The following is a 27,497-nucleotide window of genomic DNA, read 5'->3' as shown; positions in this document are numbered from 1 at the left end:
TCACAAAAGTAAAATAAAACAGTTTCTTGATCATATGTGTCTTTAGCTATAAATGACAATATTATTATTAAGACTTAACCAAAAGGAAAGATTTATAAACTATAAAGAGTTTTACCTCATGCAAAATTGTCATTTCTTTAATAAGACATTAACTATTTTTTTCTGAGGCCCTACAAGGACCTACAAATCCAAAATGTGGCCCTGCAAAGGGTTTGAGCTTGAGACCACTGCTCTAGGCTGTCCTCCAATTCCTCAGTTTGTACCAAAGCAGATGGTCATCCCTGGAGAGGAAACAATAGAGAGGGGTACAGGGACTCTCCCAGATAAACTTGTCAGTTTTGCTCATATAATTAATAACAGATAAAACAAAACTTAACCATTTGCAACTATAACAAGGTGAAAACAAACAAATCACAACTGGAGTGCAACCTGCACTAAGAATGTGGGAGATTCATCAGATCCCCCCTAGATTTTTCAAAGCAACTGTTGCGTCCTCTATTCTTGTCAATGTTGGATAAAGGAAAGAAACCAGATGTCTGGATTCCCTGGCATGTTTGAGGCAGTAAGCAGGTAAATGACCATCTGACAGGGCAGGCTTCAGGAATAATGATTACTGAGGTAAAAACCTAATCTTTCATTCTAGTGCGGCACATTATTCCTGAATCTTCAGGACATATCAAAGCAGTCCCTAGAGTCTAGGTGGGACAGATGAGCCTGCTGACAGAATGGATGATCTGAATGCAGAGTCATTTTTGACCACTATGTCCACCCTGTAAAAATTTGTGAATGTATAGAGAGAGGACCAGGTGGCTGCTCTACAGACTTCTTATAGATATACCACTGAAGATTCCTCCCATGAGGAAGCCATGCTTCTAGTGGAATACACCTTTATGGATAGGCAGTCACTTTCCATTTCCAACATAGGCTGAAGAGATGGCCATACAGATCCATCTTGAAATGGTCAGTTTCGAGACTGGTCAGCCTTTACAGGCAACACTCAGTACAAAGAGATGATCAAACAGTCGAAATTAGTTCATAACCTCCAAATACTGCAGTAACACTCTGCGCACATCCAACAATTTCAGCACTTTATCACTCTTCCTCGATCCCGAGGGTATGAAGGCAGGCAATCACATTTCCTGATTGATATGAAAGCTGGAGACTACTTTCAATAAGAAAGATGTTACTGTGTGCAATACCATACCTGAATCCAAAATTCTGAGGAAGGGACCTCTGCATGACAATGCCTGCAATTCCGGCATTTTTCGAGCTGAAGTAATCACCAAACACAGAGAAGCTTGATCTAGAGGTTCATAGGAAACTCTAGCTAGCACCCGTAGGACCAGATTAAGATTTTGCACCAAAAAGGCTTTCGAACCAGAGGACAGAGGTGCAAAGTGCCCTTCAAAATCCAGGCCAAGGCTGGATGTACAATCTGAACTTTCTGAGAGCCAACCACTAGGCATTTTTCCAGTCCTTCCTGCAGGAAGGCAAGCATCACAGATATTGGTGCCGAGCTTGGGTCTTTACTCCATCAAATGCACCAAGCTTGGAAACACTTCCAGACTTTCACATATGAGGCTAGTTGCTTTCTTCTTACATCTAAGAGGGTTGAACACTACTCTGTGCCTGCCTAACTTTCAAGATCCTTCACGGCATTCTTCCTCCCGTTATTCCACTATCTTGGAATTCCTCTAATCCTAATTCCACCAGATCTCCCAAAAATTAAAACTATCCTTCCCTTCTATAAAAGATATATCCCATGCTGGAAAACTAGGGACATCCCTCCCCTTTAGAATCACTGAGCTCTGGAACAACCTTACATCCCCTCTCCAAAACTCGAGCTCCCTCTAACTCTTCCGAAAACATCTGAAAACTTGGCTTTTCTAAAAAATGTAACACCTCCCCCCTCTCTGGTACCCTAAAACCCTCTATATCTTCTTTACACCTAATCCTATAACCCTCCTTTGGAGTTCCTTTCTATCTTAGTCCTGTAAACCGTGCCGAGCTCTATAACTGTGGAGAAGATGGGGTATACAAACCTAAGGTTTAGTTTAGTTTACTTTGTCCGAATAGCCTTTGCGCGCCAGCAGTGTGTGCTCATGAACCATGCCATAAGACCAAAGTGATCCGAATCCTCCAAGGCAATTAGGCTCTGCGTGAGCAGTCTCAGATGACAAGGAAGATTGAGACCTTGATCCCTTTGTAGATGGACCAGATCTGCATACCACTGTTGCCTCGGCCACTCTGATGCTACTAGAATCACCAGCCCTTGGTGTATCATGATCCTGCACAGAAATCTGCCTATCATGGGCCATGGAGGGAAGATGTAAAGAAATCCTGCCTTCAGCCAAGGCTGCATCAGGGTGTCCAAACCTTCTCCTTTAATACCACACTGCCTTCACTGGGAAGGGAGATACACTTGGTAACCTGCGCCACTAGGAATCCACTTTTGGTGTAACAAAGAGCTGATTAAATACAGTATCCATCAGATAGAGCTTTGCCCTGGCTTTGGCCACCCGAAGAGGCCCCTCCAAGACCTACCAAAGGTCTATAACCATTTTAGTAATGTCTTGATGAAAGGGGAAATGTGGTCTGCACTTTTCTGCTGCTTATAAACGAGCACTATGTGGCTGAGGACTGCAGAGTCTCTGTCTTTAATTCCTGGAGGGATTCCATGATTACCTCCAAAAGTGCTGAGGGCTTAAACAGCCTGCACACTGTCAGGTCCTGTCCAAGATCAAGAGCCTCCACCAGATCTGGATCTGGCCCCCCTAGATACAACTTCAATATTAATGGTAACAAGTTCCGTCCAGCGAATAAAGAAACAACAAACGAACTTGTGTAACTCTTGACTACAACAGCCAAACTAGAGTGTTTAGAGTATGAAACCCTCAGAGTCCTGCACTGTTCAATAATGGCATTGAGACAGATAAAAGCAGGAGTACAGTTTATCTTTCATTGGGTTTTCATACACATTTATAAACCTTACTGCATCATAAGCACCATGTTAACTGTGACTTGTGCGAATAAATACTTAAATAAATAACTAGCAGCACTTAACTTTATCTTGTTGCTGCATGAATGGCAACACACGCCTAGCCCGTTGGCATGAAGGCCCGATGGGACCCGTTTCGCCGATTAAGGCTTCTTCGGGGGTCGTAAAGTTCAGGTGTGAACAGCCTGACCCGCTGTTAGCGGATCATAAAATGGCGCCGGCATTGATATAGAGCCCTCGTTGTCCCAGTCTTCCTCAGACTGGACCTCCTCGTCTTGCACACAGTGCTGATGCTGGGGAATTGCGCTCTTAGGAGGGAACCCCCAGCGTCAGCATGGCTGTGATCCCCGAGGGTTCCATATAGCCCTTGTTAATCATGTAAATGTCAAACATCATATTGATGAATCTAGTGGATAACCCCTGTCCAGGATATTCAGATGGCCCATGCAGACACTCCCGAGCTCCTTTCTGGGATTTTGCAGCAGCAGCATGGCTGCACTTCACTGTGGATGCATCTGCACTGCTCCCTGGCTCAAATCTGGACTTGGGTTGTGCACCATCTGGGCACTAACACCCCCCTCAAGGGACTACAGGAGATTAAGCCCATAGCTTCCGCCCCTCTCCCTCACGAAGCACGTGGGACACGGATGATCCTCAGATGGCCATCCATTGCAAATCTGGCATGAATCCAAGGCATCTTGGCTTGAGGAGTCCATCACACCTGTTTTTGATCAAATCGAGGCGCTTTGAGACAAATAGAGACTTCTTTTCAAGTTTGATGGCACTGATTTTAGCATCAGAAACGACCAGTAGGAGCTACAGTGGGGTTCAAAAACTAGTGATTTGAGGATTTTAGAGGTGGGGGACCCTGGCTCTAACACACACACAAAAAAAACCCCTCCCCGATTCTGAATTAGAGGCTGTCCGCCTATTACTCACTGTGCCATACTATGTGCTGGGGTCTGCTTGTGATGAAGCTGCAGACAGCTTATAGGTTGTCTGAGAACTTCTACCTCAATCAAGCCTGGAGTCCGGACTGCTTATCTCTTCAGACTGCCTCTCAGGCCCAATGACCTTAACTCCCACTGGAACCTCACACACACAGTTGGGGGGGGGAGGGTGGGGTGGGGAGAAGCAGTCAGCCCCAATCCTGAAGAAAAAAGCCTTACAGCCATTCAGCTTGTGCTTAAGCCCACTGCGGACAGAACCTGGTGCGAGCCTTGCTCCCAAGAGGCCGGTCCCTGAGCTCCTAGATTGTTAGTGCAGGCTGTTCAAGTGGTAGGACTGCAACACAGGCTGCCCCTTGGATACAGATTTCCAACCTTAGAGTCTGTGCTCTCTCACAGCCATAGATGTCCCAAGAATGGGATCCTCTGCAGCACCAAAAAGCCTCACAAATGGTAAATAAAAACTGAATTTAATGGAAAAATAAGCATGAGCAGAAAAGACAGGTTCCTACCATCTCGCTTGTAGAGGGATTGGAGGACAGCCCAGAGAGAATGGAGGCAGAGCAAAAAAATGCTAATGAGGCGCTCTTCAAGAATTTTTGTGGGAATAGATTGACTACCTGAAGGTTCAGGAATAAATGTCTGTTGCACTAGAAGTTATGTTATCCCAGGACAAGCAGGCAGCATATTCTTGACTGATGGGTGACGGCACCGACGGAGCCCCGGTACGGACAATTTTAGAGTGAATGCACTCTAAGAACTTGGAAAGTTCTAGCAGGCCGCACCGCTCACGCGCGAGTGCCTTCCCGCCCGACGGAGGTGCGCGGTCCCCAGTTTCTTAGTTTCCGTGGAGCTAAGAAGATGCACGTTTCAACGGCTGTTGAAAACTTTTGTTCCTTATCGCCTTCCTTCGCGTAAACTTGTTCGGAAATATTGTTTCCTTCTTTTACTTTCTTTTCTTTGTTTAAAAAAAAAAAAAAACTAACTAATTTTGTTTTCTTTTTCATTTTTTCAGTTTCGCCCCGGCGGGGCCTGTTGCCACCATCGAGGCCTCGGCCTTCGATTTGACAGAAGTCGTTTTTACCTTCATGCCCCCTCAACCCGGGTTTAAGAAGTGCCAGCGGTGCGCTCGACCAATTTCACTCACAGACCCACACAACTGGTGGTCCTGACCACCGAGCGTCCACCTGCACCCGCTGTGTGACTTTAAAAAAGAGAACTCTAAAAAACCGCCAGATCCAACAGCGGTTGTTATTCGGCGCCGAGATGTCTGATTCCGCACCTCCGGCACCGACATCGGGCCCATCTCAGTCGGCACCTACTTCGTCGACACCGCGCGATACCGCGCCGGCATCGCATCCCGCAGGTAAGCCAGCTAAGAAGCCTTCCCCGTTGGAGCGTCCTCCGGTCTCAGTAGAAGCGAGTCCAGTCCTGCCGACCTCGAGGCGCCCTCGGAAGCGCTCCGCCCCTATTGAGGTGAGCCCCTCGACATCGGGTTCCTCATCCTCGGGGCGTAGAGCGGCACCGCAGGTACCGCAGAAGAAAAAGGCGGTACCGGTGCCTTCGCTGGACGAGCGGATTGCTGCTGTCCTGCAAGTGCAACTTAAGGAGCAGTTACAACAACTCCTTCCCGCACTTTTGACACCGAGCCTTCCAGTCTCGGTCCGGTCTGAGCCACCGGTACCGACAGTGGAGCGCCCTCTTTTATCGACATCCACTTTGTCGGTACCGGTCCACACTGCTTCATCGACTTCGATGCCAGTCTTAGCACCGGAACCGAGAGCTCAACACCAGGCGGTGCAGACTTCGGTGCCGACGCAGCATGTAACATCTCCCGGTACCGTGTCTATGAGGTCGGGTAAGTCGGCGCGCAAATCCCGACACCTGGAACCCTCCACCCCGGAGTCTCGAGACCGTAGCTCTCATATTAGGGACCCTGATTTGTGGGGTGACTCCGAAGAGCCCTTTCTGTCCGAGGGTGAGTGTTCCTCTGAGGAAGAAGATCAACTTGTTGCAGATCCCTCTTCTAAACAGGATTCCACATCCTTTACCTCTTTCTTAAAAGAGATGTGTGAATCTCTTTCTATTCCCTTGGAGGCTGAGTCTAAGAAATCCAAGGCATTCCTTGATGCTCTGGACTTTGACCAGCCTCCAAGGGAATTTCTCAAACTTCCTCTCCATGACATCTTACGGGAGACCTTTTATAAAAATCTGGAGACTCCCCTGACTGTACCAGGAGCTCCTCGTAAATTGGACTCCTTGTACAAAGTTATCCCCATTCCTGGTTTTGACAAACCTCAGCTCCCGCATGAGTCTCTTTTGGTAGAATCCACTCTTAAGAAATCAGCGGGAGCTAGTGTGTATGCCTCAGTCCCTCCTGGCAGAGAAGGAAAGGCCATGGACAAATTTGGCAAACGTTTATATCAAAATGCCATGTTAGCCAATAGGTCAGGGAATTATGCTTTTCATTTTTCCTTTTATTTAAAGCACCTCATACAAAACATGGCTGCGTTTGAAAAGTACCTTCCTGACCGCAAAAAATCTGCTTTTCATGCCTGTTCTTCTTCTCTTCTCCAGTTACGAAAATTCCTAGTTAGGCCAATTTATGACACTTTTGAGTTGACCTCTAGGGCCAAGGCTATGTCTGTTGCCATGCGTCAGTTGGCTTGGCTCAGAGTCTCAGAGCTCGATGTAAATCATCAGGACCGCCTAGCAAATGCTCCCTGTTTAGGTGATGAGCTCTTTGGAGAGTCCATGGATTCCACTACACAAAAACTGTCTGCCCATGAGACTCGGTGGGATACTCTCCTGAAGACTAAGAAAAAGACTCCACCTGCTCGGCCTTTTCGCCAACAATCCGCCTACCAGCGCCGCTATGCTGCTCGTCCCTTGCCACTGGCTACTCAACAGCCTAGACGTCAGCGCCAACAACAGCGACAACCTGCTAGGCTAGCCCAGCAGCAACAGGTGAAGCCTCCTCCACCACAAAAGTCTACCCAACCCTTTTGACGTGGTTCTCCAAAGCATAGCCAGTATTCCACCATCTACCCATCTCCCTCGACCCATAGGAGGACGTCTTTCTTGTTACATCAGCCGTTGGGAGAACATCACATCGGATCAGTGGGTCCTCAACATCATCCGCCACGGCTACTCTCTCAACTTTCAGACACTTTCTGCACAAAGTCTGCCAAGAGAGTCTGCTTTGAACACCTCTCAGTCTCCTCTCCTTCTTCAGGAGGTTCAATCCCTCCTCCTTCTGAACGCCATAGAGGACGTTCCTCTAGATCAGAAGGGGCAGGGATTCTACTCCCGTTATTTTCTGGTTCCCAAAAAAACAGGGGATCTCAGACCCATACTAGATCTTCGCGATCTCAACAAATGCTTGGTCAAGGAGAAATTCAAGATGCTTTCTCTGTCAACTCTTTATCCTCTTCTCCATCAAGGCGACTGGCTATGCTCCCTCGATCTCAAAGAGGCATACACTCATGTACCCGTCAATCTGGCCTCCAGACAGTACCTCCGCTTCATGATCAATCATTGTCATTACCAATACAAGGTGCTGCCCTTCGGTCTTGCCTCCTCTCCGAGAGTGTTCACCAAATGTCTGATTGTGGTGGCTGCTTTTCTACGCTCTCACCACCTTCAGGTCTTCCCTTACTTGGACGATTGGTTAATCAAGGCCAATTCATCTCCGACAGTGCTCCTGACCACCAACCAAACCATACTGTTTCTACAACTTCTGGGGTTCGAGATCAATCTTCTCAAATCTCATCTCATCCCCACTCAGAGACTTCAATTCATTGGAGCGATGCTGGATACAGTCCTCATGAGAGCGTTCCTACCGTCCAACCGTCTTCAAACTCTTCACTCTCTATGTCAGCAGGTACTCCCACAAAGTTCCATCTCTGCCAAGCAAATGATGATACTCTTGGGTCACATGGCCTCCACAGTGCATGTCACACCCTTCGCACGTCTTCACCTGCGCACTCCTCAGTGGACCCTAGCTACCCAGTGGTCCCAAGCAACGGATCCTTGCTCACGTCACATATCTGTGACATCATCTCTTCGTCAGTCTCTACAATGGTGGTTGATATCCTCGAATCTCTCCAGAGGTCTTCTGTTCCATCTACCTCCTCATCAACTTATCATCACCACCGACACCTCCCCTTATGCCTGGGGAGCTCATTTGAACGAGTTCCAAACTCAAGGACTTTGGACAGCCCAGGAGATGAAGCATCACATCAATTTCCTGGAACTCAGAGCGATGTTTTATGCCCTCAAGGCCTTCCAACATCTTCTCTTTCCTCAAGTCCTCCTGCTGTGCACAGACAATCAAGTTGCGATGTACTACATCAACAAGCAGGGTGGGACAGGCTCTCGCCTCTTGTGCCAGAAAGCCCAAAAAATTTGGACTTGGGCCACAGATCACCAACTATTCCTGAAAGCTATTTACATTCAGGGAGAACAGAATTCCTTAGCGGACAAGCTCAGAAGAATTCTCCAACCTCACGAGTGGACACTCAATCCTATAACTCTACAGTCCATCTTCGCTCAGTGGGGCACTCCTCAGATAGACCTCTTTGCAGCTCCTCACAATCATCAGCTGCCCCTATTCTGCTCCAAACTCTACTCTCCTCACCGTCTGGCAGCGGATGCATTTCTCCTCGATTGGTCCAATCTGTTCCTGTACGCTTTCCCTCCTCTGCCTCTCATGTTAAGAACCTTGTTCAAGCTCAAGAGGGAACGAGCCACCATGATTCTGATTGCTCCACGGTGGCCCAGGCAACATTGGTTCTCCCTTCTACTTCAACTCAGTTCCAGGGAGCCTTTTCTTCTTCCACTGTTTCCTTCTTTGCTTACACAACATCAGGAGACTCTTCTGCATCCCAACCTTCAGTCTCTGCACCTGACAGCTTGGTTTCTCTCGGGCTGACCTCTCATGATACTCTTTTGTCTCAGCCCGTTCGTTCCATTCTGGATGCCTCCAGGAAACCGGCCACTCTACAATGTTACCATCAGAAGTGGACATGGTTTTCTTCCTGGTGTCTTCTTCATCATCATGATCCCACTTCCCTTGCAGTGGAGACCTTGTTGGATTATCTTCTTTCTTTGTCTGACTCTGGCCTCAAGTCTACTTCCATCAGAGTCCACCTCAGCGCTATTGCGGCTTTTCATGAGCCAGTTCATGGAAAACTTCTCTCGGCTCACCCCTTGGTGTCCAGATTCATGCGGGGTCTTTTTAATGTGAAACCGCCTCTCAAAGCCCCTCCTGTAATCTGGGATCTCAATGTGGTTCTTTCCGCATTAATGAAGCCTCCATTTGAACCTTTGGCTACCACTCCTTTCAAGTTTCTCACTTGGAAGGTACTTTTCCTTATTGCTCTTACCTCTGCCAGGAGGGTCAGTGAGCTACATGCACTAGTTGCTGATCCACCTTTTACAGTCTTTCATCATGACAAGGTGGTTCTACGTACTCATCCAAAGTTTCTCCCTAAGGTTGTCTCTGAATTCCATCTCAACCAATCTATTGTTCTGCCTGTCTTCTTTCCGAAACCTCACTCTCATTCTGGAGAACAGGCTCTGCATACTTTGGACTGTAAGCGGGCTTTGGCTTACTATTTAGACCGTACTAAGCCCCACAGATCATCACCCCAACTCTTCCTGTCCTTTGATCCGAATAAATTGGGACGTCCTGTTTCTAAACGTACGCTGTCAAATTGGCTTGCAGCGTGCATTTCATTCTGTTATGCTCAGGCCGGACTGACACTGGAAGGTTCTGTCACTGCCCATAGAGTTCGAGCTATGGCAGCATCTGTAGCTTTCCTCCGTTCAACTCCTATTGAGGAAATCTGCAAGGCTGCTACTTGGTCCTCAGTTCATACTTTTACATCGCATTATTGTCTGGATGCTTTCTCCAGACGGGATGGACACTTCAACCAATCTGTTTTGCAAAATTTGTTTTCCTAATGGCCAACCTTCCCTCCATCCCTCTTTTTGTTAGCTTGGAGGTCACCCATCAGTCAAGAATATGCTGCCTGCTTGTCCTGGGATAAAGCACAGTTACTTACCGTAACAGGTGTTATCCAGGGACAGCAGGCAGATATTCTTGCGTCCCACCCACCTCCCCGGGTTGGCTTCTTAGCTGGCTTATCCTAACTGGGGACTGCGCGCCTCCGTCGGGCGGGAAGGCACTCGCGCGTGCGCGGTGCGGCCTGCTAGAACTTTCCAAGTTCTTAGAGTGCAATCACTCTAAAATTGTCCGTACCGGGGCTCCGTCGGTGCCGTCACCCATCAGTCAAGAATATCTGCCTGCTGTCCCTGGATAACACCTGTTACGGTAAGTAACTGTGCTTTATATGTAATCTTATATCCTGCCAAATCCTCGCCAAGTGGAGTTTGAGGCAGGTTACAATCAGCATTATTGCTACAAAGGTAAACATACTGTGCAAAATCAAAACAGACTAACCCCACCCCCCTCCTTTTATGAATATGCGTTAGGCTTTTATATTGCCGACCATGGCAGTATTAGTTTCGTCGCTCATAGGCATTCTATAAGAACTGGAGATAATCCTGCCGTGGCCAGTAATAAAAAAGCCTAACGCGGCATTATAAAATAGGGGGAAATTCCTAACATACTCCCCCTTTTACAAAACTGTGCAAGAGATTTATAGTACCAGCTGGCACACTGAATGCTCTGCACTGCTCCGACAGTCATAGAGTTCCTTTGAGCGTCAGAGCAGTGCAAAGCATTCAGTGCACCGGCCTGCTCTAAAAACCTCTTGCACGGTTAGACTTCTAAAATAGAAGGTTATGTCCAAGGTGGACTTGATTTAAATCATAGTTTCCCATGAAAAGATTTTTGCTGTGAAGAAGAAGCATGTTATCTCTGTAGGCACAAATTCACAGTTTTCAGAAATGCAAAACCAAGCATCTGTGATAATATCTTCTAGAAAGAAAACTTGCCCATGACATTATGAATGGATTAATGGAATTCATTTACCCCCAAAAAATTAAACATTGCATGAATATACAGTCTCATGCTACATGATGAAAAACTAATCTTTATTTCATGATGAATAACTTTTGGACTATAATGTATCTTATATAGAAAACTATCATTACATGGATTTTTTCCTCAGAAAAACATTCCCCCCCTTCTCCCCTTTTACTAAGCCACAAAAACAGTTTCTACTGCAGCCTGGAGAGCTAAATGTTCCGACACCAATAGAATTCCTATGAACATCGTAGCAGCATCAGAGATTTTAGCACCCTGGGCTGCGGTACAAAATTCTACTGTGGCTTAGTAAAAGAGGGCCTTTATTTATTTATTTATTTATTTTTAATTCTTTATTCATTTTCAACATTTTCAATAAGTGCAACACAAATTAAATACATTTTATATTTAAGACATCACTTAATACTCTTTCAAGAAACAAATCAATCTATATCCCTCCCCCCACCCTATCCTATAACTATTATAAATTTTTAATTTAATAATCAAATCTTCAAAAAGCTCATTATGATATACATTTCATATCCATAAGAGATAATAAGCACTAACAAAGAAATCCATACATTAATTTTACAAGAATTCAGAGAATCATTTAAAAATAAATCCACCCTCCCTCCCTCCCCCTGAATGTGCACATAATATATCAATAAAAATCAAATCTACAATAAATCAACAAAAGACGTCAATAGACCCCATATTAACTTGAAAATTTTTATATTTCCTAACAATTCTGCAATCATTTTTTCATATCTGTATATCAAGCATAAATTTGCCCACCAGAATGTAAAGTTAAGACGGTCCCAATTTTTCCAATTATGCATGATCAACTGTACAGCAGTACCTGTCATAATTAGGAACAGTCGACCTTTATATTTATCTAACGGATCCTTAATATGCAACACAGTTCCACAAATAACTACTTCATAAGATAAAGGGATTTTAGATTCTAAGATATTATTAATATGTCCCCAAATCGATTTCCCAAAAATCAGTATCCTAGGACAATAAAATAGTAAATGATGCAATGTACCTATATCTAGATGACAGTGCCAACATCTATTAGACTTAGAGTTATCCAAGTTATTTAATCTAACTGGGGTCCAAAAAGAACGATGCAACAACAAAAAAACATGTTTGTCTCATAGATGCTGACACTGTACACCTCATCCTCCAAGACCAAATACGTGGCTATCGAAATGCAAAAATCTACTGTCCAATCTCGATGCTCCAAATATCTCTAAGAGCATTTTTAGGTTTCTTATTCATAAAATCAGATATCAATTTATACCACCTGGCGGCCTGATGACCCATCATATCTGCCTGAAAACAAAGGAACCCTTTCCGAATGGCCTGCCTTAATTGCACCCAATTATAAAACTGAAATTTAGAAATACCAAAAGATATTACATCTTCTAATGTTCTTATACCCGCCTGCATCCATTCTTTCCAAGCAATTTTAGATCCGCCTATTTGTATCTTGGAGTTCAGCCATAAGGATTGACATAAAGACTGTTCTACAGGAATTTCTGTTAACTTATTTATACATCTTAAAGTCTTCCAAGTATCCAAAATAATAGTATTATTTTTAACATAACTAGGAAGCTTTATATCCAATACATGAGACAACTGCATTGGGGACATAATTTTTCATTCCAAAAACAACCAGTCCGGAAGATGTTCCATGAGCTCAGGTAGGATTCAATACATAGCCTGACGCAGAATATAGGCCTGATGATACCTATAAAAATTTGGGAAATTAACCCCTCCCTCCACAATCGGTTTTTGTAAAGACACTAAGGCGATTCTAGGAATTTTGCCCATCCAAACTTTATAAGGATACTATTCAATTTCTTATAAAAAGACTCTTGAAAATAAATTGGCAGCATTCCCATTTTGTAACAAACCACAGGCAATATCATCATTTTAACAGTTTGGATTCTCCCCCACCAAGACAAATGTAATGGGTTCCATTGCTCACACATTTCTGTAACCTTCTGTAATAATGATTTTTCATTTACTCTCATTGTCTCTTCTAATGTTTTATAAATCCAAATTCCTAAATATTTTATACCCTCTTCTTTCCATAGAAAATGGATCTTGGAGGCGAGGAGGATGGCAGTTTGAGTGCAGAGCTCCTCTCCCTGGACAATCTGCCTGCTTTTAAATATCAGCAGCAGTGGGAGATCAATTGCTTTTACACCTAAGCAGCAATGGGACCAACCCACCAAAAACCCACAGTCCCGATCCTGCAAAAATATGAGCTCCACCCTCCCTGCAGTCCGCTAGGAAAATCAACTGCTTTTACACCTAAGCAGCAGCAGGACCAGCCACCAATACCAAGAGCCCTTTGCCCCGATCCAGCCAGGCATGTGAGCTCCTCCCTCTGCAGTCCATTGGAGAGATCAATCTACCTGCTTTTAAATATCAGCAACAGTGGGAAATCAACTGCTTTTACACCTCAGCAGCAGCGGAACTATCCACAACTACCAAGAGCCCACAGACCCGATCCAGCCAGGCATGTGAGCTCCTCCCTCTGCAGTCCATTGGAGAGATCAATCTACCTGCTTTTAAATATCAGCAACAGTGGGAAATCAACTGCTTTTACACCTCAGCAGCAGCGGAACTATCCACAACTACCAAGAGCCCACAGACCCGATCCAGCCAAGGGTGTGAGCTCCACCTCCCCCTGCAGTCCACTAGGAAGATCAACTGTTTTTTACACCTAAGCAGCAACAGGACCAGCCACCACTACCGAGAGCCCTTTGCCCTGATCCAGCCAGACAAGTAAGCTCTTCCCCCAGCATTCCGTTGGAAAAATCAATATGCTTGCTTTTAAATATCATCAGAAGAAGGAGATCAACAGCTTTTACACCTAAGCAGCACCAAAACCAGCCGCCACTATCGAGAGCTTTTATCCCAATCCAGCCAGACGTATATGCTCTTCACCATACAATTTGTTGGAGAGATCAATCTGCCTGCTTTTAAATATCCACTATCAACAGGGACAATGTAACAAAACTAAGAGTCAGAAAAGATACTGTGTAAACAAAAACAAACCGACTCTATAATGGTAACTCAACCAACGAGGAGGACCCGTTGTGTTAAAATTCAGCTCAGAGGTATAAAACTCTAAAGAGGAGGAGGTAACCCCCTCTTAGGAAAAAGAGTTTATTTTCCAATCATTGCTTCATAACAAACGAGTCCAACTCAAAGGTTTGAATGATTGTAAGGTATATATGTCTTGCTAATGATGCAATATGCATTCAAAACATTTTTCAAAAGATAATCAGAATTTCTGCATTCAGGTAAGCACTAAACAATTTTTGCATTCATATAGTAAATGCTCAAAAAAGGTACTTGTCAGGGTCCCGACGTGGCCCCGTTTCGGTGTCTACTTCAGGAGACCCCGTCTGGCTGATTAGCTTGCTTACAAATTGACAACCATGTAACATTTGAAAAAAGATCGTTCAGCAGATGAATTTTTTCATCTGCTGAACGATCTTTTTTCAAATGTTACATGGTTGTCAATTTGTAAGCAAGCTAATCAGCCAGACGGGGTCTCCTGAAGTAGACACCGAAACGGGGCCACGTCGGGACCCTGACAAGTACCTTTTTTGAGCATTTACTATATGAATGCAAAAATTGTTTAGTGCTTACCTGAATGCAGAAATTCTGATTATCTTTTGAAAAATGTTTTGAATGCATATTGCATCATTAGCAAGACATATATACCTTACAATCATTCAAACCTTTGAGTTGGACTCGTTTGTTATGAAGCAATGATTGGAAAATAAACTCTTTTTCCTAAGAGGGGGTTACCTCCTCCTCTTTAGAGTTTTATACCTCTGAGCTGAATTTTAACACAACGGGTCCTCCTCGTTGGTTGAGTTACCATTATAGAGTCGGTTTGCTTTTAAATATCAGCAGCATTGGGAAAACAACTGCTTTTACACCTAAGCAGCAGCGGGTCCATCCGCAACCACCAAGAACCCACAGACCCGAACCTGCCAGGAATGTGACGCTGAAACCGTGGATTGAAGACAAAGTTTTATTTTATTTTTCTTTCCAGCTTATGATTTATCTTTAATCTTATCTATTGTTTTGCCTTTTGTCTTTGTTTTGTTCTATTTCTATCATTTAAATTTCTCCAGAATTCTACTGTTCAACGGCTCCCCCTTCTGCTTCTATTCCTTTCTCTCCTCTCTTCTACCTTCCAAAGTATTTAGATAAATGCTGTCTTGTTAAAATGTTTATTTTATTTTTATTTTTCCTCTAACTCTACTTTTCACTTCTCTATTACCCTCCAGGTACTTTAGTTAGATTGTGAGCCTTCGGGACAGTAAGGGAATTTTTCAAGTACCTTTCTTATTTCTAATCTTAATGTATATTTTCTGTAAACCGCTTAGAACCTAACGGATGTAGCGGTATATAAGAAATAAATTACATTACATTACATCAAATAGGCCTTTTTGACAATGTACATTAAGCAGAAGAATTTCCGATTTACTCCAATTTATTCTGTATCCTGAGAATTTTCCAAATTTTTCAATCAAAATCAGCAAATGTGGAATGGTATTTTCAGGATTCCTCAAATGAAGTAAAATATCATCTGCATATGCAGATACTTTGTATTCCCGACCTCTATGAGGAATACCTTGAATCTCCTCTACTTGTTGAATAGCCAGTAACAAGGGTTTCAGTACAATATCAAACAGCAGAGGAGATAAAGGACAGCCCTGTCTAACTCCCCTCTCCAGACGAAAAACTTCTGAAAATGTATTATTTATATATAATCTAGCAGAAGGGGAGCTATACTACGCTTTGATCATTTGAATAAATCCAGAATCCATATCAAACCAATCCATTGCTTGATACATAAAGGTCCATTCTACCCGATCAAATGCCTTTTCTGCATCCAAAGATAAAGAGAAGGCAGGGTAAGAGGGCCTTTATTTATAAAAATCTTATTTAAATTTTAAAAAATTTGATTAAAAAAAACCCATTGACTTTTATCCACCCTGGTTAATGTCTACCCTAAAAAGTGTTTTGTGGTTAGCAGGCCCCCACAATGAAAGATTGGGTTCTTACCTTTGTTAATCTTCTTTCTTGTAAATCCGCACTTTATTCTGGGATCAGTAGGTTATTTCTGTCTACCCGCCAGGACTTTGTAGGAAACCTCAAATTTTAGAGACTTAAACCCCTCTCCCTCATACTTCATCAATGTGCCAGTGCCTCAGGTCCTCAGTCAGTCTTAAAGCAGCCAGAAACATCTGTAGAGGATAAAAACAAGAGAGAGAGGGAAAGGGGAAACTCCCCAGCAAATAAATCAATTCTGCTCGTAACAACAAATGCAAAACAGCAACAATGAAAAACGAGCGAACAGGTTATGTAACATTAGAAACCTGAATGACAAAAAAAAAGTGCTATAGGGAGACACAGTCTGTACTGTCAGAAGGGGACACCTGAACCAGGGACACCCCAATCTAAGTGCTAAACCCATTCTGATGGCACTGATGGCTGGTCAGAAAACTGAAATCCAGTATACCAGTACTTAATCTTTCATTCTCGTACAATCCTACTTTATTCTGGGACCAGTGGGATGTAACAGAGCAGTCCTGAGAATTCAGGGTGGGACTGATAAGCCCGCTGCCAAAACAGAGGCACCAAAAACAGCATCCTGCTTAGCCGCCACATTGATCCTGTAAAACGTGGAAGACCAGGTAGTGACCGTGCAAATCTTGTCCAGAGAAACAACCGATGACGATGCCTAAGAGGATGAAAGACCTCTGGTCAAATCAGCCCGCACTGCGAGGGGGGCTTCTTTCCAGCCACCATGTAAGCTATGGGAATGGCCATCCAAATCCACCTAGAAATGGTGGCCTTAGAAGCCGGCCTACCTTTGCAGGCAGGACCTGCCAGAACAAACAGGTGGTCAGAAAAGCAAAACTCGTTGGTGACCTCCAGATACCGCAACAAAATCCTGTGCACATCCAAGGACCACAATAGCCGGTCCTGCTCCCTTGAATCAGAGGAAGCAAAAGCAGGAAGTCGGACTTCCTGATTCACATGGAAAGCGGAGACCACTTTCAGAAGAAAAGAAGGATCAGTGCACAGAATCACAGTGGAATCCATAATACGCAGAACAGGATCCCTGCAGGAGAGGGCCTGAAACTCCGAAACCCTATGGGCTGAGGTAATAGCCACCAGGAAGACCGTCTTGATTGTGAGATCCAGCAGAGATGCCTGCTCCAGAGACTCATACGGCAGACGAGCCAGAGAACGAAGGACCAGATTAAGGTTCTAGGTCAGACAGGGAAGGCGCACGGGAGGCCTAAATCACAGAGTGCTGCATAGAGAACGAGCTACATCTGGATGAGCCACCAATGAGCCCCGCAAAGAAGGAGGGCCCATACACGAAAGATCGGCAATCTGAACCCGGAGCAAAGCTACCACTAGGCCCTTTTCAGGCCATCCTGCAGAAACTCCAGGACCCAAGGAATTGATGCGGAGATGGGTCCACCTGTCTCAGGGCACACTAGGCCTGGTAAACACCTCCAAGCCTTTGCATAGACTGCCACTGTGGACTTCCTTTTGCTGTGAAGTAATGTGGCACTCACAGCCGAAGAATAGCCCCGGCTAGTTAAGGCCGCATACTCAAGAGCCGTAAGACCAAGAGCCATAAGAACAAAGCAGTCTGGATCCTGCATCGCAATCAAACCTTGAGTGAGAAGGCGAGTATGACAACATAGCCAGAGCCCCCCGGTCCTGTTGGAGCTGAACCAAGTCAGCCTACCACGGCCGCCTTGGCCAATTGGGTGCAACCGAATCACTGGACCCTCATGGACCGCTATCTGATACACCAGACACCCTATTATTGGCTATGGAGGGAAGACATTGAGGAGACATTCCCATGGCCAGGGCTGAAACAGAGCATCCAGGCTTTCGTTGCCAGCCTTGTAACAATGACTGAATAATCGCTCAGCCTTCTTGTTGGCTGCTGTCACCATGAGGTTGAACAAGGAGGCACCCCCAATGATCTACTATATACTCGAATGCTCTTTGGTGACCATTCTCTGGCGTCCAGCATCGGATGACTAAGAAAATCTGCTCGAATGTTGTACACTCCTGCTACGTGCACCGCTGACAGCATCACAAGGTGTATCTCTACTCACCAGAAGAGAAGCTGAGTCTCTACACTCAGGAATTCCTCATGCCCCTTGCCAATTGATGTAAGTTACTGCTGTGACATTGTCCGAGAAGACACAGACAGATCAATGACGGAAATGACCCTCGAAGTAGATAAGAGCCAGCTGAATGCCTGGAGCTCCAGGCAAGCGAGTGACCACTTGTGCTCTGAGGGTGCCCACTGATCCTGAACAAGGACGGTCATACACACCATTCCCCAGCCTTTGAGACTCTCATCTGCAGACAGAATCACCCAATACGAGATCCAGAAAAGTGACCCTGGAAAGCGAGAGGAGTCGCAACCACCATACAAGACAGTTCCATGCCACAGTTGACCAGAGCAGGGGTGCATGTAATGGGTCCCATTGGGGATTCCAGCGTGAAAGCCAAGCATCCTGCAGTGGACACAGACAGGCTGTAGCTCTGGCCTAAGAGACCACATCGATTGTTGACAGCATGGTCCTCAGAACCTGGAGGTACTGCCATGCCATCTGGACTGGAGTTGCCAGAAGGTCCCTGACAAGTTGTTGAAGTATCTCCTGATGGGACACAGGTAGGAACATTTTTTTTCTATCCAGTATGAAATCAAACTCCCAGGTATTCCAAATCCTGCATCAGCTTGAGGTGACTTTTCCTGAAATTGATCACCCAGCCCAAGTGCTGCAGCAACTGTATCACCTGATGAACAAGGGAGCTCTGATCAACCACTTGTCCAGATACGGATGAACCAGGACTCCTAGGGTACAAAGATGAACCACCACCATCACTTTGGTGAAGGTCCTGGTTGCCATTGCCAATCCAAAGGACATTGCCGCAAACTGGAAATGTTGCCCCAAGACATGGAACTGCAGATACTGCTGGTGGTCTGGGAAAATGGGAATGTGGAGATACACCTGCATCAGATCCAGAGAGGCTAGAAACTCCCTTGGCGCCACTGATGCTATCACTGAACACACTATCTTCATGCAGAAGCAAGGCACTTTCAGCGCCGCATTGACCACCTTGAGGTCCAGAGTCAGTCTCCAATCATCGGATCCTTCCTTTGGAACAATGAAATATATCAAGTATCTCCCAGAGCCCTCTGGTATGGGTTCTATGGCTGTTATATCTGGAAGTCTGTGGACTGTGGCCTGCACCCGAACCACCTTCTCGGGGTGGCCTGCAGGTGAATGCAGAAAATACTCGGTCAGAGGACAGAGAAACTTCAGTTTGTAGCCATCCCTGAGAACCTCCAGGTCCCAGCGGTCAGAGGTAATGGCCTGCCATTCTGCCAAAAAGGTCGACAACCGCCCTCCGATGTGTGAGGGAGGAGACACCGGCCTGGGGTTAGAACTGTTTCTTTTGCAGAAGCTGCCGGATAACTCCCCATACATAGATGGCTGATGTCGAGACCCACCGAAGTGCCATCTGGCAGATGAAGAGGAACATTGTCCCTTGGAAGAGCCTGAAGGTATGAAATTTAAGTTGCCCCGAACCCCTGGAAGAGTGGGATCTATTCACAGGAAGCGACTTGGGCCTGCGATCCTGCATATTGGCTATAAGGTCATCTGGACCCTGGCTGGACAACAACTGTCTCTTGAAGGGTTGGTTTAGAAGAAGAATTGCCAGCCTACTGCCGGATCAAAATGTCATACAAGGCATTAGCCATATAATCCACTCCCGATATTATAAAATCCAAGTTACTAAGCACCACAGTGTCAGGATCATGGTGCAGTTTGGAATGGCATGCCCGAACCACAAAGAAGAGGCCCAAACTGCCTGAACACCAGTGGCTGCCAATCAAACAGATGCTGAAGGACAAAATCCACACTGGTGAGAGAAGTGCGCTTGGTGACCTGTGTCATCGAGGAATCCACCATTGGGGAATCAAAGCTTTGTTAAAGGCATCCACCAGGGAATAAAGCCACTCCACAGCATGTGCACAGTGCAAGGGACCCTCAGGAGTCTCTTCAATGTCTGTATGAATCCAAAAGAGGTCACGGTGATCAGGAAAGATGTGACAGGCAGCTCAGACTACAGCTTTAATGCCTGTAGAGATTCAAAGACCAAATCCACAATAAGCACGTGCTTGAAAAATCTGCGCACTTGGGGATCCTCTCCCAAAACAGGGGCTCCGCAGTGATCCAGATCCTAGAGAATCGCCAGATTTGCCACAGCTGTGGCTACTGCAGCGCTCTCCTGCAAAAGCAGAGGTATGGAAAGTGAATCTGGTGCAACCGCGGGCATTATCTGCGTACCTGCCGGCACCCCCTAGGGGAAGCAAGAGGAAAGACCCTGGACTACAGTCGCAGGGGACTCTGTGCCTGTGCTGGGGCTGGCAGAAGGGAAACAGGCAGAGACTGGGGTTTTTTTCCTTCAATTATGCCTGACAAAGCGTATCAACAAAATCTGGGGAAAACCCATCTTCTGTGGTGGGAGACAGGCCCTGTGCTCCAGTTGGGGACTGTTTGCAGGATTTACCAGGTTTCGCCCTAGCATTGCTTGCCAGGGCCCCCGATGCCATTTTCATGGGAGTCTGAAGGCACTAGAAGACCCTCCATGGAGGTTGAAGGTAGCGAATCTGGACAAGTCTCTCACCCCTCATGGGCTGCAGTGCAAGTGGAATTCGGCTGCACATCCGACAGCCATCCACTGCAAATAAGGCATGAATCTATGACTTCCTGCCCTGGGGAGGTCATCTATGTTGTTTTCTTTCAAAAATGAAACTAGCAAGTATAAGAAATATCTTTAAAATCAAATCTGAAAAAATTCAAGATGGCCACTAAAGGCCTATTTTGACTAAAAATAGCCCAGGAAAACCACAGAGAACTCTCAAAAATAGCAATTTGAGGAGTTTAGGGGTTAGTGGGGCAGGTCACGCAGGGAAATCACCTAAAACCCCTTTTTAAAGACCCCCCCCCCAAAAAAAAAAAAAAAAAAAAAATCTAATACAAGCTCAGAAACATGTACTGACAGGAAAACACTGCAGATGGAGCTAAAGCAGCTCACAGGGAGATCTGGTAAACTGAACTTTGAATCTTCTGATTGCCCACTGGCCTGACTTCCACAGCCAGTCACCTTCACAACCCTTGGACATGCCGCACAGTGCAGCCTAGCTCTGATCCCGGGTGCACCTCCATGGAACCATGCAGCCTGCGCTCGACCCACTATCGGGCGAACCTGGGGTGAGCCAGCTCCCAAGGGAATGGTCCCTGAGCCCCAATCTGATGTGCAGGCTGTCCAGAAGGCTTTCTGACAAGCAGGAAACCCTCCAGAAACAGACTTTTTCCAAATGTTTGTGATCTCCCGCAGTTGGAGCTGTCTCCATAGGGAACCTCCGCAGCACGAGGGCAAAAACCACGAACGCAAAGACTGAAGTTACACATAATAAAACACGAGCAGAAAAGACAAGCTCCTACAGTCTGACTTGTAGGAAGAAAGACTGAGGAACTGAGGCACTGGCACAGTGATGAGGTATGAGAGGGAGGGGTTTAAGTCTCTAAAGTTTGAAGCTTCCTACAAAATCCTGGAAGTTAGAAGGAAGTAACCCACTGGTCCCAGAATAAAGTGGGATTGAACATAACATAAGAACATAAGAAATGGCTTCGCCGGATCAGACTCTAGGTCCATCCAGTCCGGCGACTGTTCCCTGTTGAGAAACCTTGTTTACTCGTATCCCTCAATGTGATTTGCGAGAAGGTGTGCATCCAACTTGCCCTTGAATCCCGGAATGGTGGTCTCCATCACGACCTCCTCTGGGAGTGCGTTCCAAGCGTCCACCACTCGTTGTGCGAAGCAGAATTTCCTGATATTTGTCCTTGGCCTGGTGCCCCTCAGCTTCAATCCATGACCTCTTGTCCGAGTCACATTGGACAATGTGAATAACGATGTTTCTTGCTCTATTTTGTCGAATCCTTTTAATATTTTAAAAGTCTCTATCATGTCCCCTCGCAGTCTTCTCTTCTCGAGGGTGAACAATCCCAGTTTTCTGAGGCGTTCTTTGTAGCTCAAGTTCTTGATACCTGTAACTAGCTTCGTGGCTCGTCTTTGCACCCTCTCCAGCAGGGTTATATCCTTCTTTAGGTAGGGAGACCAGTGTTGGACACAGTATTCCAAGTGTGGTCTGACCATTGCTCTGTAAAGCGGCATTATGATGTCCTCCGATCTACTCGTGATCCCCTTCTTTATCATGCCCAACATCCTGTTTGCTTTCTTTGCTGCCTCTGCACATTGTGCTGATGGCTTCAGGGTCCTGTCTATCAGTACCCCCAGGTCCCTTTCTTGTTTGCTCTTGCCCAATGTTACACCTAACATTTTATATTCATGTTCCTTGTTTTTCTTACCCAGGTGCATCACTTTGCATTTGTCTATGTTGAACTTCAACTGCCATTTTTCTGCCCATTTCTCTAGCTGGTTCAAATCTCTCTGGAGTTCTTCTCTGTCCTTTTGTGACCCAACTGCCCTACACAGTTTTGTGTCGTCTGCAAACTTGATTAAATTACTTGTTGTTTCTTCTTCCAGGTCGTTTATGAAGATATTGAACAAGATGGGCCCAAGGACCGAACCCTGGGGTACACCGCTCATCACCTTTTCCCAGTCCGAAAACTTCCCATTTATGCCCACTCTCTGCAATCTGTTTTCCAGCCATTTGCCTATCCATCTTAGTATATCTCCTTCTATTCCATGGCTTTGTAGTTTCTTCAGAAGCCTTGCGTGTGGAACCTTGTCGAACGCTTTCTGGAAGTCCAAGTACAAGAACAATGGATTTTCCATGCTGTCTGCTACAGGCCGGTGCCTGGAAGCTATGTAGGCACTGTCTAGTATTCAATGCTGACAACTGAGTGGCAAACGACCAAAGTTAGGACAGCTATTTATGCTATGTGGCTGCCAGCATTGAATATTGTCAGCTCATCCCCTGCTCTGTCCTTAAAACACCCTTCTCCGTCCCACTTCAAAAATGACCAGTTAGAGCTGAAATTCAGCAGCAGTGCGCAGACTGCTGGGCACGATGGACCTCGGGTCTGACCCAGCGGAGGCATTGCTTATGTTCTTATGAGTATTGCCAGCCAGTCTGCAGAACGTAATTTAAGTGGGTAGGAGCCTTTCTTGCCTGCTTAGATCATTTTTTTAAACATTGATCAGATACATAATAAAATATTTTATTAACCATTGCACAAAAAATGATACTGTCCAACTGGAAGTCATCTAAAATTTCTAAATCACTTCATGTTCACTCTTGGTGCAATTTGGTTCTTCATCATCAGAAATTAGAATTGGCAATAACAGGAAAAACTTGGTACGTTGAAGAGTACGAATATGAATTAGTCTCCATTAAAATTATGTTTACGAACTTTATCTACTGAAATCTAATACCTGCATTTATGGTGTAGATTACCTAATTTATCTTTGTTATGGATCTATGCTCTCTTGGATCACGGATATTTCTTGCAGTGTACCTGTCCATTTTCCATTTTTTTAAATAAAATTTTCCCGTTATTCCATTATATATTGTATTATATTATGTAATGCATATAGTTTTTGGTTCTTGTTCTGTAAACTTTTCTAAACTACTAATAAAATTTCATGGAAATAAATAAAATAGTGACATAACAAACCAAGATCGCAACACAATCAAAACCAAAAATAGCTCAAACAAACTAGTGGCAACAGACCACTTGAGTAACATAAGATATACCTCTTTAATGACTCATTAAAATGCCATCTTTGTCAGAATGTATCCCATCTGACACCTGCTGACTGCTTTTAGGATATCACTCCTTATCCAAGTCAATCTTTGTTTTCTTTGTCATTATGTTCTATCAGCCTAATTAGGTGAGCACATAAGATCCACCATTCCCATTCTTACTGTCAATCTAGTCAGGCTAGGGCCCAAATAGTCACCTATTAGGTCCCTGTGGCCTTGCTGGATAGTACCTGGCCACCATCAACCTATTACCATCAACCCAATTAATTTCTAGGGACTTGTGACTTGCTGGTACCAACCTGGCTGCCCCACTGCTTGCGGTTTCACTAAGTCATGCTCCTTTTATATGCTCCTTGGTTCCCCCTCCCCACCCCACCCCACCCCTTATCACTGATCTATACTCTTTTTCCCATCACTATATACACCTGTATGCCTGGCCTTGCAAGTTGTGCAGAACTCAGCTGTTCGTTTGTTGTATGGTTTGAAGAAAACAGTGCATATGACACCATATTACATACAATTGAAATTGCTGCCTATTGCTTTCCCCCTCCATTTTAAATTATTGGTGTTGGTACACTGTGGACTTCACCAGGATACTGCAAATTATTGAAAGATCTAATCTGCAGTGTAATATTCTAGGGTGCGCATTATATTCAGGAGCAGCTGGGGATTTAATGATCCCTCAGAATCATCGCTGGAGACTAAATAAAGCATGAACTGGCACTTTTTCAGTGGCTGGTCCTTATGAGTGGAACAAACTACCGGTTGGTTTTAAAAAGCAGACAAATTTAATCATGTTTAAGAAACAACTCTGGCAGTATTTGCTGCAGGAGACTTTTGGTAATGTTGGTGGACTTCACAATCTGAGCTCTAGAATGTTGCCACTTATGACTTTAAAGTGTTTGAGGCTTGTGCAGATGAGGACGGAGCTTAGGCATTGGTGGAATGAGGCATTATGACATCACAATCTGAGCTCTAGAATGTTGCCACTTAGGATTTTAAAGTGTTTGAGGCTTGTGCAGATGAGGACGGAGCTTAGGCATTGGTGGAATGAAGCATTATGACATCACAATCTGAGCTCTAGAATGTTGCCACTTATGACTTTAAAGTGTTTGAGGCTTGTGCAGATGAGGACGGAGCTTAGGCATTGGTGGAATGAGGCATTATGACATCACAACCTGAGCTCTAGAATGTTGCCACTTAGGATTTTAAAGTGTTTGAGGCTTGTGCAGATGAGGACGGAGCTTAGGTATTGGTGGAATGAAGCATTATGACATCACAATCTGAGCTCTAGAATGTTGCCACTTAGGATTTTAAAGTGTTTGAGTTTATGGAAACTGTGTTGGACTATTTTAAGGAGGCCATTTAATTGTACAGTATATTTAGGGTTGCCATATGACTCCAGAAAAAGGAGGACAGATTGAGACATCCGGGTTTTACTTCCACTGCAAGCAATGGAAGTAAGGAGGACAGATGAGACATCTGGGTTTTATTTCCATTGGAAGCAATGGAAGTAAAACCCGGATGTCTCAATCCGTCCTCCTTTTTCTGGAGCTATATGTTTTGTTTTAGTGTGGCATATCTTTTATTATGTGTGTATGATAGTTCTCCACTTTGGATAAGGTGAGCTACAAATAATAAACTATATACACTCACCTGAAAAGATTTAATAAATGTCCACAGCAAAGTCCGTATTCCTTCCCCTTTGCTAAGCAGTTTGACTAATCGCATCACACGAAAGAGGCGAAAGAATGTGATTGAGATGCGTGAGCTGTCCTCTGAACTCTGTGTAAGAAAGCCAGAAGGAGTTAGAGAGAAAGGGATTTAATATCGGCCTTGAATTCGCTGCAAAATCACATCCTTCTCCACTTTCCCCATCCACTCTCCTGACCTTCCATCTCCCACCATCCCTTTTTCCTTTGCCCACACAACTCGGGAGGAACCCACATATCCTCCCCCCTCTTGACCCACCTCCCCTCCTCCAGTCCCACCTTCTTGACCCTCCTTCAACTCCCACTGACTTTTTTCTTCCTTCTCTGAAATCACAGAAGAAACCACACAACTTCTGTCCTTGGCTAAGCCCACTACATGCCCCTCTGACCACATCCCCACCCTTCTATTTGATTCCATCTCACATAATGTTATCCCTGCTATCTGTCATATCCTCAGCCTATCCATTTCCAGTTCCAGAGGCCTTCAAACATGTGGTGGTTAAGCCACTTCTAAAAACAAACCCTTACTGGACCCCGTCTGCTCCTCCTTCTTCCATTCCTATCCAAGATACTTGAGCATGCTGTCCTCCATCGCTGCCTTGATTTTTTTTCATCTTGATCCTCTACAATCTGGCTTTTGCCTCCTATATTCTACAGAGACTGCCCTTACCAAAGTCTTCACCTGATCTGCTCCTGTCCAGATCCAAGGGCCAATACTCAATCCTCATCCTTTTTGACCTGTCTGCTGTTTTTTATACTGTTAATCGCTGCCTTCTCGATATGCTGTCCTTGCTTGGATTCCACAAATCTGTCCTCTCCTAGTTTGCCTCCTATCTCTCCCAATGCACCTTTAGTGTAAGCATTAGTGGACCTTCCTCTGCTGCTATCCTGAGAGCAATTGGTGTACTCCAGGATGCTGTCTTAGGACCTCTTCCCCTCTATACCTCTTCCCTCGGTGCCCTGATTTCCTCCCATGACTTCCAATATCACCTATATGCTGATGATTCCCAGATCTACCTCTCCACTCCAAAGATTTTACCAACTATTCAAGAAAAAGTATCCACCTGTTAATCTGACATTGCTGCCTAGATGTCCAGCCACCACTTGAAACTAAACATGTCCAAGACTGAGCTGCTCCTCTTTCCTCCTAAATCTTCCGCTCTGTCCATTCTCTGTCTTTGTACATAATACTGTTATCATTCCTTTCTCCTCTGCCTGTAATCTTGGAATCATCTTCGACTCCAACCTCTCATTTTCTATGCACATCCAACAGACTGCTAAAGCATGTAGCTTCCACCAACATTACCAAATTCGCCCCTTCCTCGCTGAGCTCTCCCGCTGAATCACCTCTCCCTCCTGTAATCTGTGCAAAACCCTGCTGCAAGATTTATCTTCTGCCAACATTGCTACACTCATGTTACCTCTCTCTTCAAATAACTTCACTGGCTCCCTGCCTGCCTTTGCATATTGTTCAGACTCCTATTACTAATGTTCACGTGTGTTCATTCTGCAGCCCCTCAGTATTTTTCCTCTCTTGTCTCTCCTTATATGCCTCCCCGAGAACTCCATTCCTCAGATAGGTTACTTTTATTTGAACCCTTCCCCTCTACTGCCAATTCCCAACTTTCTTCCTTTCACTTCACTGCCCCATATGCCTGGAATAGACTACCTGAGTCCGTGTGTTAAGCCCCTTCCCTTGTTCAAAAATAGACTGAAAGCCCATCTTTTTGACCTTCAATTCATAACCTTCTCCCTCTGCTCATCACCCTAACCAACAGTTAACTATCCCCCACTAACTGTAACCCCTACCCTGGTATCCTGTTTGTCTGTCTTGATTGATTAAATTGTGAGCTCATTCGAGCAGGGACTATCTCTTTTGTGACTACGTACATCTGGTAACACTCTAGAAATAATTAATAGTAGCACTAGTAGTTATAATCAAAGTGGTTTATATATTATT

General features: G+C 45.0%; 1 protein-coding gene across 1 annotated transcript in view; it reads right to left on the bottom strand.

The window, feature by feature from the left end:
* Positions 1-27,497, bottom strand: part of CACNA1F (calcium voltage-gated channel subunit alpha1 F) — a 224,240-nt gene that overhangs the window by 33,653 nt on the left and 163,090 nt on the right. Inside the window, 1 exon segment of the mRNA XM_033922018.1 lies at positions 25,482-25,610. Coding sequence (XP_033777909.1) covers positions 25,482-25,610 — 129 coding nt within the window.

This window comes from Geotrypetes seraphini, chromosome 1 (genome assembly GCF_902459505.1).
Source record: "Geotrypetes seraphini chromosome 1, aGeoSer1.1, whole genome shotgun sequence".
Classification (NCBI taxonomy): domain Eukaryota; kingdom Metazoa; phylum Chordata; class Amphibia; order Gymnophiona; family Dermophiidae; genus Geotrypetes; species Geotrypetes seraphini.
Note: the sequence above shows the minus strand (reverse complement) of the source record. Positions and strands in the feature narration are given on the sequence as shown.